Below are 27679 nucleotides of genomic sequence, written 5' to 3' on the forward strand. Positions count from 1 at the left end.
CATCCCTTCCCCTGTATGGTCCTGTACACAGTCAGTATATAGCAGTGTAACAATGTATCACCGCCCCTCCCCCTGTATGGTGTTGTGCACAGGCAGTATATAGCAGTGTAACAATGTATCACCGCCCCTCCCCCTGTATGGTGTTGTGCACAGGCACCGTCATTGGCTAAGCGATCTCCGTTTCTGTTCAAAATTTTATCTGTACCCTCCACATCAGTACCCTTTATGTGAACGCATCTGACCATGTCCTGGGCACATAACAGAATATCTGCCCTTAGTTTTCACATTAGTTCTTTGGCCGCTGGACAGGGCATGGTCATTATAGGATCATTGTTACTGTAACATACACAGTGTCCGCAGATAATTATTGAAATGATTAGAAGATGATGGTTTCTGGTTCTCCTGAGCAATCAGTCGTCCATCGCTGGTGAGGCTGCAATAATAGAACTGGGAATACGCTGTTATCGGTGTATCTCCCCAGTCTCTCTCATATACAGGACTTGCTAGAAAATGAGCATATCGGTTTTTATAGATTTAGTTTTACTGGTAGTTTATTCCTGGATTGCTGCAGTTTTGTTAGTAAATTAGAGTAACTTACTATAAATGATATAATCCTAGTGGTAGACCCATGCACAATGCCTTAGAGAAGGCTGCAGACCATCGTAGGCATTAAAGGTTTCTGTTTTCCTTACTGTGTCTGTAATGATGTCTTTTCTGAATCGTACATTAGATTATAATATAGAAGTGATGTGTGTTAATGCCGCTCACTGATAGGTGTAGAAATAGTAAATACAAATGTTTCCTTACACACCTTTACTCCTGCAGTCACACTGAGAAAAACACTCTCGGCCTGCCAGGTCCTGTGAGAAAGTGCATCGAAGTCGAAAAGTGATGCAACTAGGCCGCGTCAACTTTCCGCTGAATAATCTGATATGCAACACTTGTATATCTGTGTGCGACTTGGACAAAGTTTCTGCAAAAAAGTTACCTGATGCTAACAGAGTAACACGGGACCTGGCGACTCGCTCACGCCAGGCAAGTCGCACTGCGTGGCCCTAGATCACAGGTTCTCAAAATCGGTCCTCTGGACCCCAGACAGTGCATGTTTTCCAGGTCTCCTCGCAGAATCACAAGTGAACTAATTGGCTCCATTTGTGGATCTTTTAAAATGTGTCAGTGATTAATGAGTACACCTGTGCAGCAGCTGGGTGACCTGTGTGGGGTCCTGAGGACCAAGTTTGAGAACCACTGCCCTAGATGTATTAGGACACATCTGTAGTCTCAGCAATACTTGTTGGTAGCTGCTCAGTCACGTCAGTTATATCACTCAGGTGCATGTGAGGGAGGGGTTATTCTATACAAGAAATAACTAAAAGTCATCCCCAGCACTCAGAACGAAATCAGCAATAAGATATGAAAAACTACATGGTGGTAGATAATCCAGAGATCTCAGTTGCATATAATTGCAAAGATATGGCTAAGCCTCCGAGCCACGTCACGGCGTCTCTGATACCGGAGGTCCCTATCACTTGGTCAGTGTCTGGGGTGCAGAACCGCAAAAGAGCCGGCGAAGGCCAGTGACGCGCACCAGTGACAGACTAAAGTGTTATTATGTGTTAATAAGAATACAGCTAAAACTATGTGTTAATAGGCACCGCACCCCAAACTCATCCCCAAAACTGATAGCTTTATCCAATTTGGGTCATATAATTGCCCAATATAAGGCCACATGATAATGGCACATACAAATATACCTGAATTGAGAGCCAGCTTACCTTGGAGTCACCCCAAACTCCTCCTAATCTGTAGTCTCTCAGGCAGCGTGGGGTTCTGCTGGGAGATGGTATTATAGGGTGATAGATCCGTGGTATAGTCTCCCAGGCCGTGTGGGGTTCTGCTGGGAGATGGTATTATAGGGTGATAGATCCGTGGTATGCTGGGAGATGGTACTATAGGGTGATAGATCCGTGTTATGCTGGGAGATGGTATTATAGGGTGATAGATCCGTGTTATGCTGGGAGATGGTATTATAGGGTGATAGATCCATGTTATGCTGGGAGATGGTATTATAGGCTGATAGATCCGTGGTATAGTCTCCCAGGCAGCGTGGGTTTCTGCTAGGAGGTGGTACTATAGGGTGATAGATCCGTGTTATGCTGGGAGATGGTACTATAGGATGATAGATCCGTGGTATGCTGGGAGATGGTATTATAGGGTGATAGATCCATGTTATGCTGGGAGATGGTATTATAGGGTGATAGATCCGTGTTATGCTGGGAGATGGTATTATAGGCTGATAGATCCGTGGTATAGTCTCTCAGGCAGCGTGGGTTTCTGCTGGGAGGTGGTACTATAGGGTGATATATCTGTGTTATGCTGGGAGATGGTATTATAGGGTGATAGATCCGTGGTATGCTGGGAGATGGTATTATAGGGTGATAAATACCTGGTATAGTCTCCCAGGCAGCGTGGGCTTCTGCTGGGAAATGGTATTATAGGGTGATAGATCCGTGTTATGCTGGGAGATGGTATTATAGGGTGATAGATCCGTGTTTTGCTGGGAAATGGTATTATAGGGTGATAGATCCGTGTTATGCTGGGAGATGGTATTATCGGCTGATAGATCCGTGGTATAGTCTCTCAGGCAGCGTGGGTTTCTGCTGGGAGGTGGTACTATAGGGTGATAGATCTGTGTTATGCTGGGAGATGGTATTATAGGATGATAGATCCATGGTATGCTGGGAGATGGTATTATAGGGTGATAGATACCTGGTATAGTCTCCCAGGCAGCGTGGGCTTCTGCTGGGAAATGGTATTATAGGGTGATAGATACGTGGTATAGCCTCTCAGGCAGCGTGGGCTTCTGCTGGGAGATGGTATTATTGGGTGATGGATACGTGGTATAGTCTCCCAGGCAGCGTGGGTTTCTGCTGGGAAATGGTATTATAGGGTGATAGATCCGTGGTATGCTGGGAAATGGTATTATAGGGTGATAGATCCGTGGTATAGTCTCCCAGGCAGTGTGGGTTTCTGCTGGGAGATGGTATTATAGGGTGATAGATACCTGGTATAGTCTCCCAGGCAGCGTGGGCTTCTGCTGGGAAATGGTATTATAGGGTGATAGATCCGTGGTATGCTGGGAGATGGTATTATAGGGTGATAGATCCATGGTATGCTGGGAGATGGTATTATAGGGTGATAGATACCTGGTATAGTCTCCCAGGCAGCGTGGGCTTCTGCTGGGAAATGGTATTATAGGGTGATAGATACGTGGTATGCTGGGAGATGGTATTATAGGGTGATAGATACCTGGTATAGTCTCCCAGGCAGCGTGGGCTTCTGCTGGGAAATGGTATTATAGGGTGATAGATACGTGGTATAGCCTCTCAGGCAGCGTGGGCTTCTGCTGGGAGATGGTATTATATGGTGATGGATACGTGGTATAGTTTCCCAGGCAGCGTGGGTTTCTGCTGGGAAATGGTATTATAGGGTGATAGATCCGTGGTATGCTGGGAAATGGTATTATAGGGTGATAGTTACGTGGTATAGCCTCCCAGGCAGCGTGGGGTTCTGCTGGGAGATGGTGGTATAGGGTGATAGATCTGTGGTATAGTCTCCCAGGCAGTGTGGGGTTCTGCTGGGAGATGGTATTATAGGGTGATAGTTCCGTGGTATAGTCTCCCAGGCAGCGTGGGCTTCTGCTGGGAAATGGTATTATAGGGTGATAGATACGTGGTATAGCCTCGCAGGCAGCGTGGGCTTCTGCTGGGAGATGGTATTATAGGTTGATGGATACGTGGTATAGTCTCCCAGGCAGCGTGGGTTTCTGCTGGGAAATGGTATTATAGGGTGATAGATCCGTGGTATGCTGGGAGATGGTATTATAGGGTGATAGATCCGTGGTATGCTGGGAGATGGTATTATAGGGTGATAGATACCTGGTATAGTCTCCCAGGCAGCGTGGGGTTCTGCTGGGAGATGGTATTATAGGGTGATAGATCCGTGGTATAGTCTCCCTGGCAGCGTGGGGTTCTGCTGGGAGATGGTATTATAGGGTGATAGATCCGTGGTATAGTCTCCCAGGCAGCGTGGGGTTCTGCTGGGAGGTGGTATTATAGGGTGATAGATCCGTGGTATAGTCTCCCAGGCAGTGTGGGGTTCTGCTGGGAGGTGGTATTATAGGGTGATAGATCCGTGGTATGCTGGGAGATGGTATTATAGGGTGATAGATCCGTGGTATGCTGGGAGATGGTATTATAGGGTGATAGATCCGTGGTATGCTGGGAGATGGTACTATAGGGTGATAGATCCGTGGTATGCTGGGAGATGGTATAATAGGGTGATAGGTGGTATAGTCTCCCAGGCAGTGTGGGTTTCTGCTGGGAGATGGTATTATAGGGTGATAGATCCGTGGTATAGTCTCCCAGGCAGTGTGGGTTTCTGCTGGGAGATGGTATTATAGGGTGATAGATCCATGGTATTATAGGGTGATAGATCCGTGGTATGCTGGGAGATGGTATTGTAGGGTGATAGATCCGTGGTATAGTCTCCCAGGCAGCGTGGGGTTCTGCTGGGAGGTGGTATTATAGGGTGATAGATCCGTGGTATGCTGGGAGATGGTATTATAGGGTGATAGATCCGTGGTATGCTGGGAGATGGTACTATAGGGTGATAGATCCGTGGTATGCTGGGAGATGGTACTATAGGGTGATAGATCCATGGTATGCTGGGAGATGGTATAATAGGGTGATAGATAGGTGGTATAGTCTCCCAGGCAGTGTGGGTTTCTGCTGGGAGATGGTATTTTAGGGTGATAGATCCGTGGTATAGTCTCCCAGGCAGTGTGGGTTTCTGCTGGGAGATGGTATTATAGGGTGATAGATCCGTGGTATAGTCTCCCAGGCAGTGTGGGTTTCTGCTGGGAGATGGTATTATAGGGTGATAGATCCGTGGTATGCTGGGAGATGGTATTATAGGGTGATAGATAGGTGGTATAGTGTCCCAGGCAGCGTGGGGTGCATACACGTAATCTGTGTTAGATGAAAAGTGTAATTACAATTTGATAACTAAGTCGGAGTTACGCCGTAGATCTCATTAGTCATATGTGCACCATGCAAAGACTGATGTGACTTCTCCTTCTCTGAATTTCTCAGGTAATTATCACTACTGCTCCCATCAGATGCTGGTTTATAGATTGCCACAGCACAGTTTTGAAAAATGTATACTCGGAAACTCCCTACTACACTCACTGCTTGGACATAACACTTCGGACTGGATGGGCTCGGTACATTGTAATTTTGCCCTCATACTACATAAATTCTTGTTTGTATTGCCTTTTCCCATTGCGTCACATCTGTCCACTTTAATCATTTATTTAATAACTAATTCCTGCACCCACTACTCACACACCTCTATTTATATATCACTTTCGGAGCTACGCTCATACATTAGCAGCACTGTTCTTTTATCTCTCTTTTTGAACATTTAACAACTTTAATCCACACAGCCTCCACATCACACAGCCTCCACATCACACAGCCTCCACATCACACAGCCTCCACTCCAGTTTTCATCTCACTTATTACCTCGTCCATAGCATGAACACTCTTACTTCAAACACCCCCCCCCCTTATTCTATGTCCACATAATCCTCTACTTTATCCATCCCTAGCCTCCCCCTCTTGTCTCCTATGCTTGCTGTTCCCCCCTTTTTTCTCTCATCAGTCTGCTTTCCAACCCTCTGCTTCTTTCCCCCGCCATTACTGTTCCTCCTTTCTCAACCACCTCACTCCCTCCATGGCCTTGCTACCCCACCACTATGCCCACCTGGTTCAGCCTGTCACCTCCAGGGCTACCAAGAGAAATTCTGGGCCCGGGTACTGCAACATCCTGTGGGAACACAGCATGTTGGGCATGGCTGCTGGGGCGTAACTTCCTATTGGCCTGGATGGCCCTCGCCAGGGGCGTCGGCCGAGGGGGGGCGCCGTTGCCACCCGACATAATTAACAAATGATCACTGGTCTCCTGTTTGCTCTGCGCAGTGTGCCGCAGACAGCTGTCATTAGTAAATGATCCCTGGTCTCCTTCTGTCTTCTCTGCTGTTATCAGTGTCCTCCATTGATTGTTAATGTGTATCAGGCTTCTTATATGTCCCTTTATATCAGAAACATTATACAATACCCACCACATACCAATCACCACTCACTAATTCCCATATGTCAACCTTGCAGGAAAAGAGTGTAAGCATCACATCAACCACAATGCTGTATTCGCAAGATAATTTGCATATATGCAAATTATCTTGCCCACAATGCACCTTGTTTGTTATTGATGCCCTCTTTTCCTGTGTTTACATATAGAAATGAATAAACAGTGCTTGCATGTAGTAAGTGTTATAACTGAAAAAATATAAAAATATATATATTGTCTCCCTATTCCTACAGGCGTGTAAATTGAACTACCCCCAGTGTAAGTACTATTACATTTATCTTTTTCTCAGTATGGGGAATTGACCATGATCTTTATAGATTGTGGATACTCAGGTGTCAGGATTAAGATATAATCCTTATGGGCTGTTTTTATTATTGTGTGTGAGATAGTAGTGGACCCATGTGGGCGGTTTTATCTGTGAATTATATGGCAGAGGTAAAAAAGCATAATGCAGTGTACAGTCCAATTTGAATATATGTAAATTATTTTACCCATAATGCATGTTAGTTTTTGATGCTATGTTTTCAAGCTTTTCCTGTGTATTGTGGCATTAGTAAATAGTGGTTTGCAATAGAGTAAGTTCTGTAAAAGATATATTTTTTTTTTCTCTTTTTAATATATATATATATATTTCTCCCTATTTCTACAGGTGTCTGAATTAAACTACCCCCAGTGGGAGTTATTTTATTTTTCCAAGTAGAAGCAGTCATTGGAGGCGGGCGCCAGTCGCTTAGTTTGCCAGGGGCGCTCGGACCCCAAGATACACCCCTGCATGGCTGCACCCATTTGTGGGTGGGTCTATCATGTGAGACGCACCCACACACTGGAGCATGGCATAGCACCCAGCAGCTGGGATTAAAGTAGTCACTACTGTATTAGGATGGCGGGACACTCCCATAATATATCCATTTTTTATCAGGATGTATGTAGATGCTAAAATGTAACACAGAATAATTAAAGTGCTACAACTTTATTTTGTACATCTCTCATGTAAATACCGTATATATTCGAGTATAAGCCGAGGTATCTACTTTTACCCCCAAAAACTGGGAAAGCTTATTGACTCGAGTATAAGCCTAGTGTGGGAAATGGCAGCAGCTGGTAGTGCACCCAGTGGTAATCCCCCTCCTTTCAGTGCCTCCAGTGGTAATCCCCTCTTTCAGTGCCCCCTGTAGTAATCCCCCCCTGGAAGTGCCCCCTGTAGTAATCCCCCCCTGGAAGTGCCCCCTGTAGTAATCCCCCCTTGGTAGTGCCCCCTGTAGTAATCCCCCCCTGGTAGTGCCCCCTGTAGTAATTGCCCCCTGTAGTAATCCCCTTTTGGTAGTTCCCCCTGTGGTAATCCCCCCTTTTAGTGCTCCCTGTAGTAATGGCCCCCTGTAGTAATGGCCCCCTGGTAGTGCCCCCTGTAGTAATGGCCCCCTGTAGTCCCCCCCCCCCACCCCCACCCCCAGTAGAGAGAGATGTGATAATAAAAAAAAAAAATCACTTACCTGTAACTCCCGCTCCTGGTCCCGCCGCTGTCCGCTCCTTCGGCCGCTTTGCATTATGGGAGAGACGTCGTCATGACGACGTCTCTCCCATTACCCACTGCGGGAGCCGGAAGATCGCTCCCGCAGTGGGAGCAGCAGCAGCCGCTGAGAGTCTGACAGACTCTCAGCGGCTGCTGATTACAGCAAACACATAGCTGCCGGCTCCGGCGGCTGTGTGTTTGTGCTGTGTAGCGCTGACCGAACTCCGTCCGGTCAGCGCTACACTTCACTCGAGTATAAGCCGAGGGGGTACTTTTTCAGCACAAAAAATGTGCTGAAAAACTGGGCTTATACTCGAGTATATACGGTAACACATAAACAAAATCTATTTTCTGTCATAGAGACAGATGAATGAAGGACTTAATCTTGACATAACATCAGGTCTCTTATACACACACATTCCGCAGCACATATCCTAACCCCCTGCTCCATGCTCCTTCCTCACTATCTACCCCTCTGTCACCCCTGTCCGTCTGCCCCTCACATTCCGCAGCACATATCCTAACCCCCTGCTCCATGCTCCTTCCTCACTATCTACCCCATCTGTGTCACCCCTGTCTGTCTGCCCCTCACATTCCACAGCTCATATCCTAACCCCCTGCTCCATGCTCCTTCCTCACTATCTACCCCATCTGTGTCACCCCTGTCCGTCTGCCCCTCACATTCCACAGCTCATATCCTAACCCCCTGCTCCATGCTCCTTCCTCACTATCTACCCCATCTGTGTCACCCCTGTCTGTCTGCCCCTCACATTCCACAGCTCATATCCTAACCCCCTGCTCCATGCTCCTTCCTCACTATCTACCCCATCTGTGTACCCCTGTCTGTCTGCCCCTCACATTCCACAGCACATATCCTAACCCCCTGCTCCATGCTCCTTCCTCACTATCTACCCCATCTGTGTCACCCCTGTCTGTCTGCTCCTCACATTCCACAGCACATGTCCTAACCCCCTGCTCCATGCTCCTTCCTCACTACCTACCCCATCTGTGTCACCCCTGTCTGTCTGCCCCTCACATTCCACAGCACATATCCTAACCCTCAGCTCCTTCCCCACTATCTACCCCATCTGTGTCACCCCTGTCTGTCTTCCCTTCCCCTTTAGAATCTAAGCACTAACGAGCAGAGCCCTCATCCCTCATGTGCTTCTCCTCCCCCTACTTATAGTATCATTTACTCCTAACTACCCACAATGGCACCTAACACCTGGTTGCTCATGTCCTGCTACTTGTGTTATGCAGCGATGTTTATAAACCATGTCCTTGTCCTACATTGTTTTGTATTACTATTAACTGTTTTTCTTGTGTGCTCATTTATGTACTGTGTAAGGCGCTGCGGATCCTTTGTGGCGCCATATAAATGAAGGATAATAATAATTATAGGGTGATAGATACCTGGTATAGTCTCCGAGGCAGCGTGGGGTTCTGCTGGGAGATGGTATTATAGATGGGGTGAGTTACATTACTCAGCGCAGTCTCCTATATACAGACTCAGGAGCACACAGATATACAGGTGTCACATATCACATTACTCAGCGCAGTCTCCTATATACAGACTCAGGAGCACACAGATATACAGGTGTCACCTATCACATTACTCAGCGCAGTCTCCTATATACAGACTCAGGAGCACACAGATATACAGGTGTCACATATCACATTACTCAGCGCAGTCTCCCATATACAGACTCAGGAGCACACAGATATACAGGTGTCACATATCACATTACTCAGCGCAGTCTCCTATATACAGACTCAGGAGCACACACAGATATACAGGTGTCACATATCACATTACTCAGCGCAGTCTCCCATATACAGACTCAGGAGCACACAGATATACAGGTGTCACATATCGCATTACTCAGCGCAATCTCCTATATACAGACTCAGGAGCACACAGATATACAGGTGTCACATATCGCATTACTCAGCGCAATCTCCTATATACAGACTCAGGAGCACACAGATATACAGGTGTCACATTACTCAGCGCAGTCTCCCATATACAGACTCAGGAGCACCCAGATATACAGGTGTCACATATCACATTACTCAGCGCAGTCTCCCATATACAGACTCAGGAGCACACAGATATACAGGTGTCACATATCACATTACTCAGCACAGTCTCCTATATACAGACTCAGGAGCACACAGATATACAGGTGTCACATATCACATTACTCAGCGCAGTCTCCTATATACAGACTCAGGAGCACACAGATATACAGGTGTCACATATCACATTACTCAGCACAGTCTCCATATACAGACTCAGGAGCACACAGATATACAGGTGTCACATATCACATTACTCAGCACAGTCTCCATATACAGACTCAGGAGCACACAGATATACAGGTGTCACATATCACATTACTCATCACAGTCTCCTATATACAGACTCAGGAGCACACAGATATACAGGTGTCACATTACTCAGCGCAGTCTCCCATATACAGACTCAGGAGCACACAGATATACAGGTGTCACATATCACATTACTCAGCGCAGTCTCCCATATACAGACTCAGGAGCACACAGATATACAGGTGTCACATATCGCATTACTCAGCGCAATCTCCTATATACAGACTCAGGAGCACACAGATATACAGGTGTCACATTACTCAGCGCAGTCTCCCATATACAGACTCAGGAGCACACAGATATACAGGTGTCACATATCACATTACTCAGCGCAGTCTCCTATATACAGACTCAGGAGCACACAGATATACAGGTGTCACATATCACATTACTCAGCGCAGTCTCCTATATACAGACTCAGGAGCACACAGATATACAGGTGTCACATATCACATTACTCAGCGCAGTCTCCTATATACAGACTCAGGAGCACACAGATATACAGGTGTCACATATCACATTACTCAGCGCAGTCTCCTATATACAGACTCAGGAGCACACAGATATACAGGTGTCACATATCACATTACTCAGCGCAGTCTCCTATATACAGACTCAGGAGCACACAGATATACAGGTGTCACATATCACATTACACAGCGCAGTCTCTATATACAGACTCAGGAGCACACAGATATACAGGTGTCACATATCACATTACTCAGCGCAGTCTCCCATATACAGACTCAGGAGCACACAGATATACAAGCGTCTCATACCACATTACTCAGCGCAGTCTCCTATATACAGACTCAGGAGCACACAGATATACAGGTGTCACATATCACATTACTCAGCGCAGTCTCCCATATACAGATTCAGGAGCACACAGATATACAGGTGTCACATATCACATTACTCAGCGCAGTCTCCTATATACAGACTCAGGAGCACACAGATATACAGGTGTCACATATCACATTACTCAGCGCAGTCTCCTATATACAGACTCAGGAGCACACAGATATACAGGTGTCACATATCGCATTACTCAGCGCAATCTCCTATATACAGACTCAGGAGCACACAGATATACAGGTGTCACATTACTCAGCGCAGTCTCCCATATACAGACTCAGGAGCACCCAGATATACAGGTGTCACATATCACATTACTCAGCGCAGTCTCCCATATACAGACTCAGGAGCACACAGATATACAGGTGTCACATATCATTACTCAGCGCAGTCTCCTATATACAGACTCAGGAGCACACAGATATACAGGTGTCACATATCACATTACTCAGCGCAGTCTCCTATATACAGACTCAGGAGCACACAGATATACAGGTGTCACATATCACATTACTCAGCGCAGTCTCCCATATACAGATTCAGGAGCACACAGATATACAGGTGTCACATATCACATTACTCAGCGCAGTCTCCTATATACAGACTCAGGAGCACACAGATATACAGGTGTCACATATCACATTACTCAGCGCAGTCTCCTATATACAGACTCAGGAGCACACAGATATACAGGTGTCACATATCGCATTACTCAGCGCAATCTCCTATATACAGACTCAGGAGCACACAGATATACAGGTGTCACATTACTCAGCGCAGTCTCCCATATACAGACTCAGGAGCACACAGATATACAGGTGTCACATATCACATTACTCAGCGCAGTCTCCCATATACAGACTCAGGAGCACACAGATATACAGGTGTCACATATCATTACTCAGCGCAGTCTCCTATATACAGACTCAGGAGCACACAGATATACAGGTGTCACATATCACATTACTCAGCGCAGTCTCCTATATACAGACTCAGGAGCACACAGATATACAGGTGTCACATATCACATTACTCAGCGCAGTCTCCTATATACAGACTCAGGAGCACACAGATATACAGGTGTCACATTACTCAGCGCAGTCTCCCATATACAGACTCAGGAGCACACAGATATACAGGTGTCACATATCACATTACTCAGCGCAGTCTCCCATATACAGACTCAGGAGCACACAGATATACAGGTGTCACATATCACATTACTCAGCGCAGTCTCCCATATACAGACTCAGGAGCACACAGATATACAGGTGTCACATATCACATTACTCAGCGCAGTCTCCTATATACAGACTCAGGAGCACACAGATATACAGGTGTCACATATCACATTACTCAGTGCAGTCTCCTATATACAGACTCAGGAGCACACAGATATACAGGTGTCACATATCACATTACTCAGCGCAGTCTCCTATATACAGACTCAGGAGCACACAGATATACAGGTGTCACATTACTCAGCGCAGTCTCCCATATACAGACTCAGGAGCACACAGATATACAGGTGTCACATATCACATTACACAGCGCAGTCTCCCATATACAGACTCAGGAGCACACAGATATACAGGTGTCACATATCACATTACTCAGCGCAGCCTCCCATATACAGACTCAGGAGCACACAGATATACAGGTGTCACATATCACATTACTCAGCACAGTCTCCCATATACAGACTCAGGAGCACACAGATATACAGGTGTCACATATCACATTACTCAGCGCAGTCTCCCATATACAGACTCAGGAGCACACAGATATACAGGTGTCACATATCGCATTACTCAGCACAGTCTCCATATACAGACTCAGGAACACACAGATATACAGGTGTCACATATCACATTACTCAGCGCAGTCTCCTATATACAGACTCAGGAGCACACAGATATACAGATGTCACATACCACATTACTCAGCGCAGTCTCCCATATACAGACTCAGGAGCACACAGATATACAGGTGTCACATATCACATTACTCAGCGCAGTCTCCCATATACAGACTCAGGAGCACACAGATATACAGGTGTCACATATCACATTACTCAGCACAGTCTCCTATATACAGACTCAGGAGCACACAGATATACAGGTGTCACATATCACATTACTCAGCACAGTCTCCTATATACAGACTCAGGAGCACACAGATATACAGGTGTCACATATCACATTACTCAGCGCAGTCTCCTATATACAGACTCAGGAGCAGACAGATATACAGGTGTCACATATCACATTACTCAGCGCAGTCTCCTATATACAGACTCAGGAGTACACAGATATACAGGTGTCACATATCACATTACACAGCGCAGTCTCCCCCCCCCCCCCCTCCCCGTGGCTGTACGTGCTCAGCTTGCCTTTGATCGGTAAGCCGGGCATCGGGCTTACGGCGTAGGTCTAATGACAGGCGTAGGGATTTTGACTTCTGTCATTAGACACTTGCCAGGATTAGACAGTCTGAATCCCGACTGCATACAATCACATTTTCAGCAAAAAAATACGCCCAACGTAAGCAGAGTCTCACAGGACATGGCGTCTCAGTCGCGCCAGGCCAGTCGCGCTGCATGTTGTATTGAGGCTAGATGTATAAGGATACATCTGTAGAACAATGTGTATTATAGGAATTTCTATACCCCATGGTGTCAATTATACACCCAGGCAGATATCCAAGTTTTAAAAAATAATGAGGGTTTAGTGAAAAACCAATAGGTATAAGCATAAACAGCATTTACAGACATAGACCAGCACTGTCACCTATATCTATAGGCACACTTTACCCTTTCTATGTAAGCACTGTGCATACCCAGTAAAGTTATGTCTCCATCCATTGGTGGCTGTAAGGCTGGAGAGACACTGCTAATCTCCAGTCACTGCCAACAAGGCAGCAGCCCTGCTGTCCCCCTGCTTTTGGCGGGCACACGGCATCACAGGACCCTCTACAGATTCTCCGAGGAAGAAGACGCTGGTTCCTCGCAGTCCTTGCACAGTGATCCTTATGCTCTTCCACTAGTAGGAATCCTCGTCCCAACAGCAGTATCCGCTCACTCTCCAACCAGTTCTCCACAATGTGACTTCTTCCTTAAACGAAAGAAGCGGTGGCAAGCCCCACCTCCTGATGTGCACCTGACCAGCGCAATTGTTCCCTGCTGGGTCCATACTCTCCATTCTGTGCCCTTCTAGCTTGGGCGGGGGAAGGGTTTGCAGGATTCTCCACCAATGTGACATAGGCAGCCGGTGGTTGTATTCTCTCTTCAATTCCTCATCTTCAGCTCTGAAAAGGGAAAATGGGGTAATTGCGCCTCTTTTCAGCAGCCATCTGTGGAGCTTTGAGTTGGTCTCTGGTAGTTCCAAGTACATCCTGACTCCAGGGGGGGGGGGGGGGGGATTTACTAAAGTGAGTTTTTAGAAGTGGAGATGTTGCCCATAGCAGCCAATCAGATTCTAGCTATTATCTTATAGAAGTTGCTAGTTGAATGTTAAGCAGAATCTGATTTGTTGCTACAGGTAACATCTCCACTTCTAAAAACTCTCACAGTAATTATACCCCCGGGTCTCCTCTTTGTGTGGGGCATCAATCCGTCCCACCATAGGTACCTTAGTTACCATTCCCCTGATATCCCTTGCATAGGATAGCACAGACTGCGCTGTATGGCCCTGACTCCATGCTCTCCTGTCCGGGGATAGTAACTGCTCAGTTTGGTCCAGCACGCCCTGCTCCCTGTCTTCTGTGCTCCCTCTTCCAGTCCCAGCACGCCCTGCTCCCTGTCTTCTGTGCTCCCTCTTCCAGTCCCAGCACGCCCTGCTCCCTGTTTTCTGTGCTCCCTCTTCCAGTCCCAGCACGCCCTGCTCCCTGTCTTTTGTGCTCCCTCTTCCAGTCCCAGCACGCCCTGCTCCCTGTCTTCTGTGCTCCCTCTTCCAGTCCCAGCACGCCCTGCTCCCTGTCTTCTGTGCTCCCTCTTCCAGTCCCAGCACGCCCTGCTCCCTGTCTTCTGTGCTCCCACTTGCAGTCCCAGCACGCCCTGCTCCCTGGTCTGCTCTTGGCACCTCCCGGGGACTCCAGCCGAATGTTCCACCTCTCGAGTCTCTGTCCTAGTCGCTGGCTTGGCAAATCTCTGTGCAACACCTCAGACACCAGGGGCACAGCCTGATGGGACAGGAAAGTCTGACTGGTGGCTACTGGTACAAGTGTTCTGCAACCTTCCCCTCCTTAAGGGCTTTCAGACGGAGTTGTGCTAAGCCTCGGGAACCCACCTCTGATCATCCTCTGTCACTGCGGCTGTTGGCATCAAGTGTCCCAGCTACAGGTCCCAACCATTCCGTCGCTTGTTCCTCCTCGTCAGACTCCTCATAGTTCCGTCAGCTGGCAGGTCCTATTACTTCCTACACCAGCTTCGTCTTTGTTTACCTGAACCACAGAAGATCTAGCTCAGTGTGTGTGTCCCCCATTCTGTTCCACATCTAGCCAGACTGGGTGACTGTGCCTGATTTAATCACCTAATTAAATGTGTATTGTATTCCTATGCCATGAGATCCTAACACACTTCTACAGTCTGAGGCTATCCGGGGGGTATAAGGAGCAGCAGTTCATTGTTCAGGGGAGAACAGAGATGAGGCTTGTGTACTAAGTAATGGCTCCTGCCAGCTGATGGTCATTGGGAGAAGGACTGCGAAGACCCTTGTTCCTCTTCCTATGGATAAGTTACCCCAGGTCTCGTGAATCTGTGCGCTTGTTAGTGACAGTGAAGCCGGGCCACTGCCTTGCTGAGAGTCACTGACCCCAGGCTTTCATGTTTTGTTGCATCACAACCTAGAATTAAAATGGATTGTTTGAAGGTGAGTCCTTGCACAATGATCATCAAAGATTTGGATATTTATTTATAACCCAACCCAGAATTGTACTTCTCAACAACTTTGTCCCTGACTTGTTTGGAGAGCTCCTTGGTCTTCATGGTGTGATGCCTCTTGCTTATGCTGGGCATACACGGCCAGATAAAATGTCTGTCAGACCGACAGACATTTTATCTGGCAGCCTGCCAGCCGCAGATGTCACCGGCATACACTGTGAGATTTCAGCCCGACATCTGCACTCCGCCCCCGGGGAGGAGACATTTCCCTGTTCCTTCCCCCTGACATCTGCGCTCCGCCCCTGGGGGAGGAGACATTTCCCTGTTCCTTCCCCCTGACATCTGCGCTCCGCCCCCGGGGGAGGAGACATTTCCCTGGTCCTTCCCCCTGACATCTGCGCTCTGCCCCCGGGGGAGGAGACATTTCCCTGGTCCTTCCCCCTGACATCTACGCTCCGCCCCCGGCGGAGGAGACATTTCCCTGGTCCTTCCCCCTGACATCTGCGCTCCGCCCCCGGGGGAGGAGACATTTCCCTGGTCCTTCCCCCTGACATCTGCGCTCCGCCCCCGGGGGAGGAGACATTTCCCTGGTCCTTCCCCCTGACATCTGCGCTCCGCCCCCGGGGGAGGAGACATTTCCCTGGTCCTTCCCCCTGACATCTGCGCTCCGCCCCCGGGGGAGGAGACATTTCCCTGGTCCTTCCCCCTGACATCTGCGCTCCGCCCCGGGGGAGGAGACATTTCCCTGGTCCTTCCCCCTGACATCTGCGCTCCGCCCCTGGGGGAGGAGACATTTCCCTGGTCCTTCCCCCTGACATCTGCGCTCTGCCCCCGGGGGAGGAGACATTTCCCTGGTCCTTCCCCCTGACATCTACGCTCCGCCCCCGGCGGAGGAGACATTTCCCTGGTCCGTAGGAAGGAACACAGGAAATGTCTGTCTGTCGGCCGCGCTGGGCATACACTGCCCGATGCGGCCGACAGTTTACCAGAAAATATCGCATCGGACGGGCATGCTGGACAATCCGGCATGCCCGAACGAGCAATATTTATCCCTCGGTCGCCCACCCACACGCTACAATTATCGGGGCGATCCGCCGATATCAGGCGGATCGCCCCGATAATTGTAGCGTGTATGGCCAGCATTAGTGGTGGTGCAGCCTCTGGGGCCTCTCAGAAAAGGTGCGCTTATACTTACAGATCATGTGACACAGGTGGGCTTCATTTCACTAATTATGTGACTGCTGAAGGTAATTGGTTGCACCAGAACTTTTGAGGGGCTTCATAGCAAAGGGGGTGATTACATATGCACATGCCTATTTTCTGTATTTTATTTATAAAGATTCTTTTTTACTTATATATTTTTCTCATTTCACTTCACCAAATTAGACTATTTTGTGCAGATCCATCACATAGAATTCAGATGAAAGATAAAAATAAAAAATTACACGTTGTAATGTAACAAAAAAGGTAAAAAGCCGAGAGGGTGAATACTTTTGCAAGGCACTGTACACCAGCTAATGACACACTCTGTGGTGCTCAGATATATGCGTCTGAGGAAGTCAGAATACTACAAATAACCCTGGCTTAGCACTGAAGTTGCTGCGGGCTTTTGTCCTAGTTTGCAGTCTGAGCTGTCTGCGTGGTATGCAATCGGGAAGCCGACTGCCTAAATACCGACAGCCGGCTTCCCGACTGTCATATCCCGGCAAGGGTGAAATGCCGGGCGTCTAGATGTAGACGCCCGCATTTCCCCAACGCCGGGAGACCGATCGTAGTGATGCCGGGCGCCGCGAGCGGACAGCCGCGGGGGGGGGGGGAGAGTTAGGTTTAGGGCTCCCGGGGGGGACTTAGGGTTAGGCACCCCCCCGGGGGGGACTTAGGGTTAGGCACCCCCCCGGGGGGGACTTAGGGTTAGGCACCCCCCCGGGGGGGACTTAGGGTTAGGCACCCCCCCGGGGGGGACTTAGGGTTAGGCACCCCCCCGGGGGGGACTTAGGGTTAGGCACCCCCCCGGGGGGGACTTAGGGTTAGGCACCCCCCCGGGGGGGACTTAGGGTTAGGCACCCCCCCGGGGGGGACTTAGGGTTAGGCACCCCCCCGGGGGGGACTTAGGGTTAGGCACCCCCCGGGGGGGACTTAGGGTTAGGCACCCCCCCCCGGGGGACTTAGGGTTAGGCACCCCCCCCCCGGGGGACTTAGGTTTAGGCAGCGGGGAAAGGGGTGGTTAAGGTTAGGCACTTAGAGGGGGGATTAGGGTTAGGCACTTGGGGGGGAAGGTTAGGTTAGTAGATACTCACCTATCCATGATCGGGATTTCCAGCGCTGTCGGGCTTCTGCTGTTTCGAACTCTGCTCATGTCGGGCTGACGGGAATTCATACCCATTCCGTCTGCATGCCATCGGCCCCCTTGTATCTATAGTAATGATGCATCTTACTACAGATAGCTGTAAGAGTATGGGGTCTCCATCAGTTCCCGTATATTATGTGATTTATAAATGGTTACCGGGTGCAGCTCTGTGCCTGTCCAATGGTTTATGGGTAGTTTTTCTATCTAGAAATAACTGTCTAGGACTCTTAAGGCACAAATCCAGTAGACGATGAAATTGAGCGATTGAACGATAACTTAATCGTTCAATAATTGTTTGAAAATCATTTGCACATCATTAAAAAAGTCTAAAACAACCAGCGATGCGCGATCCCGATGGTCGTTTAAACATCTTATCGGGCAAATATGTTGTACAACCTAACGATAACGTCAGGTTCAGCTTGTTAGGAGATGATTTATGTTCCTACACTGAACGACTGCTCGTCACATCACAGACTGAGAAACTACTGCACGAGTACAATGTCTTAATGGTGCAGTCTTTTGCCTGTCTCCTGGCGGGGTGTGTGGCTGTCTCCTGGCGGGGTGTGTGGCTGTCTCCTGGCGGGGTGTGTGGCTGTAAAGGGAAGGGGGTGATTGGGAATTATCTGTGGCATGAGGTCATGTGATTGTTGTGCTGCAGGGTATATAATACCCTCTGTGCTGGGGGATGGGGGACATGATACATTGCAGGATTCTGACCCTCTCTACCCTGGTTCCTGGAGACCTTCTCCTATACAGATAAGAAGTTTACACAGCACTAAGCTGAGGCCTGAATAAACATATCACATATCAGTGTACACCAAGAATAGCCGCACGTCTTCCCTATCCATTTTGGGAGTGTGGCGATGTTGCTGGTAGTGTTATGCACAAGGGGGGAGATTTATCAAAGCTTGGAGAGAGATAAACTACCAACCAATCAGCTCCTGTCATTTTTCAAACACAGCCTGTAACATGGCAATTAGGAGCTGATTGGTTGGTACTTTATCTCTCTTCAGGCTTTGATAAATCTCCCCAAGGTCTGGTAATAGTGTTTTATATCACTGCTGCAAAGCTCGGGGCACCTTAACGCCACTGTACAGATTGAAGAAAATTAAAAATAAGTTAAAAAAAAAACTTGATGCTGAAATCAAAGTTAATCTGTTTCCGCATTATCCACATATGGCAGCCATTTTGTAGATGAGCCAAGTCTGTTCCTGTAAATGTAACAATCAGCGCAGTAGGAGCGCATGAGATCACTGCCTCTACAGGTGTGCCCTTACCCCACCCGCCTCTACAGACCTGCCCTTACCCCACCCGCCTCTACAGACCTGCCCTTACCCCACCCGCCTCTACAGACCTGCCCTTACCCCACCCGCCTCTACAGACCTGCCCTTACCCCACCCGCCTCTACAGACCTGCCCTTACCCCACCCGCCTCTACAGACCTGCCCTTACCCCACCCGCCTCTACAGACCTGCCCTTACCCCACCCGCCTCTACAGACCTGCCCTTACCCCACCCGCCTCTACAGACCTGCCCTTACCCCACCCGCCTCTACAGATCCTGCCCTTACCCCACCCGCCTCTACAGATCCTGCCCTTACCCCACCCGCCTCTACAGATCCTGCCCTTACCCCACCCGCCTCTACAGATCCTGCCCTTACCCCACCCGCCTCTACAGATCCTGCCCTTACCCCACCAGCCTCTACAGATCCTGCCCTTACCCCACCAGCCTCTACAGATCCTGCCCTTACCCCACCAGCCTCTACAGATCCTGCCCTTACCCCACCAGCCTCTACAGATCCTGCCCTTACCCCACCAGCCTCTACAGATCCTGCCCTTACCCCACCCGACAACCTGAGAGGTGGTTGGGGGATGGGAAGCGGCGTACTCACGCCAGCTACGTTCAGTAAGGGAACGTGTGGCCCATGTGGCTCTCCGCCTGTCTTCTTACACTATGTGGTAGGTACAGTACGAGTGATACACCAGGCGCGTAGGCTGGCGCTGCGGAGGGTGCGCGCACATCTGTGTGTAGGGCTCAGCCTATTTGCAGAAATACTCCTACCAGCTCGGCATCATCACTAATGTGCGTAGCGATGTCACTAGTTGCTGGTAGCGCACAATATGGCTGCCGTCGTTGTGTAGATATGGGCGCACGGTAATATTTCCTGATGATCTGACATAAGGGTGATGGCTAGTAGTCTGGGCACGTGAGCTGACACTTTGTAATGGATATAAATGAATTGCGCTCTCCTTTCCCAGTAACATCTCCATAGTCTCATATGTTATCTTTAAAACAAACAATTTGGGCCAGAGGTCTTCTGTTGGAGTGAAAGTCTCCCTCTGTGCTACCTGTAACCTATATATGAGCTACAGGACCCCGGGAGAGCGATGAGTCAGCGACTAAAGTCTGTGGTGACACTTCTCAGTGCTGGGTATAGAAGATAAAATGGTGAAAGTGTCCTATTACCGTCATCCGGAGATTGTCCCCTCCGCGTGCAGGAGAATGGGGTTTATATGGCAGCAGCTCTGCAATCCAGCCTTTATTTAGCATTGCTCATATTTAATGTGATTGGGGTGAGATTTATCAAACCTTCTAAACAGGAGAATATGTGGAGTTGCCCATAGCACCCGGATCCAGCTGCCTATCATTAACGTTAACACTTTATATGGTAGATACTGGTTGCTATGGGCAACACCTCCACTTATTCTTTTTGGAAGGTCAAATAATTCTTCCCCATAGTTCAGGGGCTGATGATGTGCTGTAACCCACGGCAACCAGTCATGTTGGCATTCATTTGCCTGACTGCATAGTTCAGTATATATCTGTATTGGTTGCTATGAGTTACAGCCAGTGCTGAAAAACAACAATAAAAAAAAACAAACGTACAACCTGTTCTGGCCTAAACTGGTGGCCCTGTGGCCAGATACGTTTCTTGCTGGTCTTTGAAGTAGCTGACATGGGGTATCTACAATATATCATCCGTGATGCTACAGATAGCTGCTGAGACTCTGTACAGTGTTATAATGACAGCCGCTGAGTTACATGGGGAGCTGCACTGTAGTGTCACCTGGACTGTTCTCATATGAGTTGTTCTCTGAGTGCAGCCATATTTCTGTGACTGCCCCTCCCATACCCATAGCCTGATGACGGATGAATGAAATCTCGTTATAGATTAGAGACCGTTACTAATTGTCCTTTCTCTCTCGTCTCCCTACAGTCTGTCTTATAGGCCTCATCATGGTGAACGCCAGCAGCATAGACGGCGGCAGCGCAAGCGGCAGTAGCACGGAGAACTCCAAGGAAAGCTCCCGATGTTCCACTCCCGTCCTTGACATAGAGCGACATGAGCGCCTTCGGGATAAAATGCGTCGACGCATTGAAGCTGGAGACAAATGGTTCTCGCTGGAGTATTTCCCACCGCGTACGGCCAGTGGCGCCGTAAACTTAATCTCCAGGTGTGTAAACTATACAGTCTACTCTCTAGTGAAATGCGGGCGCTGGTGTCACAGCGGCAATTCCCGCGCCAGTATGTTCTATAGCATAGTAAACGCGAAATCCAGAATTACTGTCATACAGAATGAAAGAACACTGGCACAGGAATGCCCATATGATGCCAGCTGGGGGATACAGTCATAATGCCGACGTCCGGGAGGTGGTCTGTCTAAATCCCAGCGTTGAAATACCGACGTGGGACTAAAGACAGACGTCGAAATCCTGACGCCCGTTTAAATACTGATGCTGAAATCTAGACTGACGGCTTCCCAAACGAAGATAGCAGTGTTAGCGCTTAGCCGCAGGGGGGTTAAGTTTAGGGACCCCCGGGGGGACTTAGGGTTAGGCACCACCTCAGGTGGGTTAGGTTTAGGGTGCGGGGAGGTTAGGGTTAGGCACCCCTGGGGGGGGAGGTTAGGGTTAGGCACCACTAAAGGAGAGGGAGAGGGGAGGGTTTGGGTACTTACCAGCCGCAGCCGAGATTCTGAGCGTTCGAACTTGCGTCGTCAGGATTTAGTTAGACGGCTTCCCAGCCGTCGGCATTTCATACCCAACCCGCCAGCTGGTCCCTCGTCTGTTACCTTGTCGTGTGTATATGCAAATTTTCTGTAAAGGATCCAGGAGGATCTCATAAGTCTCTCAGGACGTTGCTCATTTTTTCACTCTGTTCAACTTCCAATCTCTCCCGATGTTGCAGGTTTGACCGCATGGGCTCTGGGCGGCCTCTCTTCATCGATGTGACCTGGCATCCTGCCGGAGATCCCGGCTCTGACAAGGACACCTCCTCAATGGTCATCGCCAGTACAGCTGTCAACTTCTGTGGGCTGGAGACCGTTCTGCACATGACCTGCTGTAACCACACCAAGGAGGAGATCACAAAGCATCTTCAGAAGGCAAAACACCTTGGCCTAAAGAATATCATGGCTCTTCGAGGGGGTAGGAGCACAAAGTTCTGATGAATCTATATAATAAAATCGACAGTTGATAGAAATGATGTCATCACATTGGAATACAGTGGTAGCTGGCATGACCTCTGACCCCTTCCACCTGTGTCTGAGATGCACAGTTCTGAGTGAGGGACGGTGATGGGGAGACAGAAACACAAATATATATATATATATATATATATATATATATATATATATACATACATACATACATACTATGCCAGACACCGCCGGGCATTGCTGCTAGCGAGACATAAAATAAATTCCTTCACGTTCCTTTTGCATGAATCCTGGAAAACATTTTAATAACTCATTCTTGGCAGTTGACCAACAGGAATAAAAAAGGAATCCAGAAAGGTGTTTAATCCCCTTCCAATGGTCACCCACGCTGACCACTCTCTCTTACTCCGTCCTGGTCTACCCTGCGCACTGCGAGCCGTGCATAACGCGTACGCTGGGCCCTGTAGCATCGCTGTGGGTGGGCTGCACCAGAGCGGCGACAGTACATTTTAACGTTATTTTTAGGGTTAGGCTATAAAAAAATATGGCAAGTCGACATTCTGGCATCAATATTCTGAACATGTTGCCATTTTAACCATGTCGACATTTTTCTGTTGACCTGACGTCCATGTTGGCACTCGGGGCACGCTGACATTGATACCATGTGCACAGTTCCCTCCCTCTTAGTAGTTGTTGTTGTTTGTCCTGTGGTAGTGAGTTTCCCCCTCGGTATAGAGTCAGCGCCCGGCACTCTGTGCCCCAGGGAGGAGATTTGGTCATTTGTTTTCTCTCAGTGCCCCGTCTACCAGTTATGGGGGTAATAATGCTCTTCTAATGCTTCACAAACAACCCCCCCCCCCCAGTGATAACCGGTTTTTGTGTGTTCCATTGTAGATCCTATTGGCGAGGAGTGGGAGGACGAGGCCGAAGGGTTTAATTACGCGGTTGATTTGGTGAAGCACATCCGCCAGGAGTTTGACGACTACTTTGACATCTGCGTTGCTGGTAATTTAACGCTTTTCATCTGCCTACCGCCTGGAAACGTTGCTGGTATTAGAGTATGGTGTGATGTGCACGGTTGTGTCCCTGACCAGGTTACCCCAAAGGTCACCCCGAAGCCGAGAGCTACCAGCAAGATCTCCTGCACCTGAAGGAGAAAGTGGATGCTGGCGCCGACTTCATCATCACTCAGCTCTTCTTCCGCTCGGCTACGTTCTTACAGTTTCTGACGGACTGTAGAGCAATCGGCATCGCCTGCCCCATCCTGCCGGGGATATTCCCCATACAGGTGTGCGCTCCTTCCTCATACAGGGCTCTGACCTCATTCGCTTTTCCTCCTGGATTTGGTTATGAGGAGACTGCAGTAAAAGTTTTCTAGATTTTTTGATATTGAAGATCCCTCTAAGGCCCAGATTTATCAGCGAGTCCTGTTCTTGTTATCATTGGTTACTAATATTAAATGGTGCTCCAGCCAATCAGCTCCGGTCACTTTTAAAAACACATGACCGTTAATAGCTTATTGGTTGGAGCATCATTTACACCAGCGTGTATAGGTCTCTCATCTGGTGAGCAGAGGACACGTTTTGTGTGCACACGTCCTTACATGTCCCCTGCTGCCCCAACCCGGTTCCCTTAGGGCAGGGTGCTTCAAGTGCAAAATGCGTCCCAGTCAACAGAAAAGATTAGCAAAGTATTTTGGTGCGCACGTGTAAGAAAGTGAAAGACACAAGATGCGTTTATCTCCATCTGACTGTGATCCCCCCCCACCATCCCTACGTGGGTTCCCCCTTTATCCCCCTCTTTCACTCTTCTACACAACTGCAATACGTCTGAATCCGCTACATTTAGTATGTCAGTAATCATCCTCCAACCATGATGCCCCGATGGGTCTGGGTGGTTGTACCCATGTGTAGTGTTGCCCTGTGCAAAGCGACTGTTACTGCAGTAATTACAATGTGCTACGTATGTTGTTGGTGATTTTAGGGCTACCTCCGCCCCATTACCTGTTGCACATGTGAAGGACCAGTTGTCTCTTTTTGTGACTCTGTCCTCCTCCCCGCAGGGTTACTGTTCCTTGCGGCAGTTGGTGAAACTCTCCAAACTTGAAGTACCTCAGGAAATTAAGGATGTTATTGAACCTATTAAAGATAATGATGCCGCCATAAGGAATTATGGTATTGACCTGGCGGTATCTATGTGCCGGGAGCTGTTGGACAGCGGTTTGGTGCACGGACTGCATATCTATACGCTTAATCGTGAAGTGGCCACAATTGATGTATTACGGCGCTTGGGAATGTGGCAGGAAGATCCGAGGTGGGTGATCGGGAGAAGATGATGTGACTGGGATCATCCTTGTCCCTGCCTGGTCCTTATCTACTATTGTATTTGTGAAAGTAGTAAAAGTAGGCAGCCAGTTGTTACACATTTACTGAGATTTGTAGTGCCACAGACTGTCCAGGTCTGCACGTAGACATACCTAGAAGATGATTAGCATATGTTGTGTCATCTGGGTCCGCCCCCTCCCCTTCCCCAATCCACTTACCTGTTCCCAGTGCAGTCAGGGGTCCTCCCCTCGGTGCAGTCAGGGGTCCTCCCCTCGGTGCAGTCAGGGGTCCTCCCCTCGGTGCAGTCAGGGGTCCTCCCCTCGGTGCAGTCAGGGGTCCTCCCCTCGGTGCAGTCAGGGGTCCTCCCCTCGGTGCAGTCAGGGGTCCTCCCCTCGGTGCAGTCAGGGGTCCTCCCCTCGGTGCAGTCAGGGGTCCTCCCCTCGGTGCAGTCAGGGGTCCTCCCCTCGGTGCAGTCAGGGGTCCTCCCCTCGGTGCAGTCAGGGGTCCTCCCCTCGGTGCAGTCAGCGGCCCGCCCAGTCCTGCCTCTGCAGTGTGAGCCGTTGGGGTGGAGGCTCATGGCGCTGACTCCCTTTGTGCACGATGGAGATGGGATAGAACCTGATTATTATATAGATGTAGTGAAGTTAAGACTTCTGGCTGTTTGTCCCTTTATGGACATTACTCTTGTTTGGTGTTTGCCGAGAACATTGATGCTGATTGTTGAAGTTTTGTGTTCATTTCCCAAATGATCGTTAGACGACTGCTGCCCTGGGCTGTCAGTGCCCACCCAAAGAGGAGAGTAGAAGATGTCCGCCCAATTTTCTGGGCCTCTCGCCCAAAGAGCTACATCCACAGGACACAGGAGTGGGACGATTTCCCAAATGGACGTTGGTATGTATCGTAATCAAGGAAACTTGAGGGGGAACAATACAGAGACACTTATGGGGTTTTATTGTGTGTTTGTATCTACAAAGGGGTAACTCCTCGTCTCCAGCCTTCGGGGAGTTGAAGGACTATTACCTCTTCTACTTGAAGAGCAAATCCCCCCGAGATCAGTTACTGAGGATGTGGGGTGAAGAGCTGAGCAATGAGGAAAGTGTGTTTGAGGTGTTCACCAGCTACATATCCGGAAATCCCAACTGTACAGGACACAAAGTAAGTTCCGTCCTGGTGACATACTCTTATGCCTGGTACTCAGATTGGTAAGGAGTACTGACCTGACGCACACTGCAGCCATCACTGAGTGACCCCGCTGAGCCCCTCTCTCTTTGCCTGACCCCGCTGAGCCCCTCTCTCCTTGCCTGACCCCGCTGAGCCCCTCTCTCTTTGCCTGACCCCGCTGAGCCCCTCTCTCTTTGCCTGACCCCGCTGAGCCCCTCTCTCTTTGCCTGACGCCGCTGAGCCCCTCTCTCTTTGCCTGACGCCGCTGAGCCCCTCTCTCTTTGCCTGACGCCGCTGAGCCCCTCTCTCTTTGCCTGACCCCGCTGCGCCCCTCTCTCTTTGCCTGACCCCGCTGCGCCCCTCTCTCTTTGCCTGACCCCGCTGCGCCCCTCTCTCTTTGCCTGACCCCGCTGCGCCCCTCTCTCTTTGCCTGACCCCGCTGCGCCCCTCTCTTTGCCTGACCCCGCTGCGCCCCTCTCTCTTTGCCTGACCCCGCTGCGCCCCTCTCTCTTTGCCTGACCCCGCTGCGCCCCTCTCTCTTTGCCTGACCCCGCTGCGCCCCTCTCTCTTTGCCTGACCCCGCTGCGCCCCTCTCTCTTTGCCTGACCCCGCTGCGCCCCTCTCTCTTTGCCTGACCCCGCTGCGCCCCTCTCTCTTTGCCTGACCCCGCTGCGCCCCTCTCTCTTTGCCTGACCCCGCTGCGCCCCTCTCTCTTTGCCTGACCCCGCTGCGCCCCTCTCTCTTTGCCTGACCCCGCTGCGCCCCTCTCTCTTTGCCTGACCCCGCTGCGCCCCTCTCTCTTTGCCTGATATCGCTGCGCCCCACTCTCTTTGCCTGACCCCGCTGCACCCCTCTCTCTTTGCCTGACCCCGCTGCGCCGCTCTTCACAGGTGACTTGTCTTCCGTGGAACGATGACCCGCTAGCGCAAGAAACCAATTTGCTGAAGGAGGAGTTGGAGAAAGTGAATAAAAGAGGCATCCTGACCATTAACTCCCAGCCTAATGTGAATGGAAAACCTTCAACAGACCCTATAGTTGGTTGGGGTCCCAGCCGCGGTTACGTCTTTCAGAAGGTAAGGAAGGTACACAGGGAAAGCCGCTATGCAACGTATGGCTGGTCCTACTAATTACTTAGTAATGGAATACCGGGCGCTATCCGTACCCTCTGGAATAGGATAATGTTACGTTTGTGTGTCGCGCCCCCTACTCAGACTATTATATGAAGCTCTGGAAATAAATAAAAAGTTAAATATGAATTATTGAACCAGAAGACAATTTGTTTATAGGCTAAGATGATACCAGGGGTCAAATGTCATAGGGTGAGAGATGAGAAAATGAGAGCGTTTAGCAGTAACCTCTGACACTTTTTAAACTCGCCCAATGTAATAGAGCCTGAGAACATACAAACTCGCCCAATGTAATAGAGACAGACAACATGGAAACTCCCCCAATGTAATAGAGACCGAGAACATGGAAACTCACCCAATGTAATAGAGCCTGAGAACATACAAACTCGCCCAATGTAATAGAGACAGACAACATGGAAACTCCCCCAATGTAAT

The 27679-nt window shown here is 49.2% G+C and overlaps 1 protein-coding gene across 1 annotated transcript; it reads left to right on the forward strand.

Annotated features, from left to right (window-relative positions):
* Positions 1-6982: 6982 nt before the first annotated feature.
* On the forward strand, positions 6983-27190 carry MTHFR (methylenetetrahydrofolate reductase; the record flags this gene model as incomplete). Its single annotated transcript, XM_088456257.1, has 9 exons — positions 6983-7002; positions 21411-21648; positions 22383-22621; positions 23527-23637; positions 23727-23920; positions 24695-24945; positions 25713-25847; positions 25931-26111; positions 27008-27190. Coding segments are annotated over exons 2-9 (1512 nt in total), but the record flags the coding sequence as incomplete, so codon positions are not given.
* Between the last annotated feature and the right edge of the window lie 489 nt (positions 27191-27679).

This window comes from Taudactylus pleione, unplaced genomic scaffold (genome assembly GCF_031769625.1).
Source record: "Taudactylus pleione unplaced genomic scaffold, aTauple2 ptg000693l, whole genome shotgun sequence".
Lineage (NCBI taxonomy): Eukaryota > Metazoa > Chordata > Amphibia > Anura > Myobatrachidae > Taudactylus > Taudactylus pleione.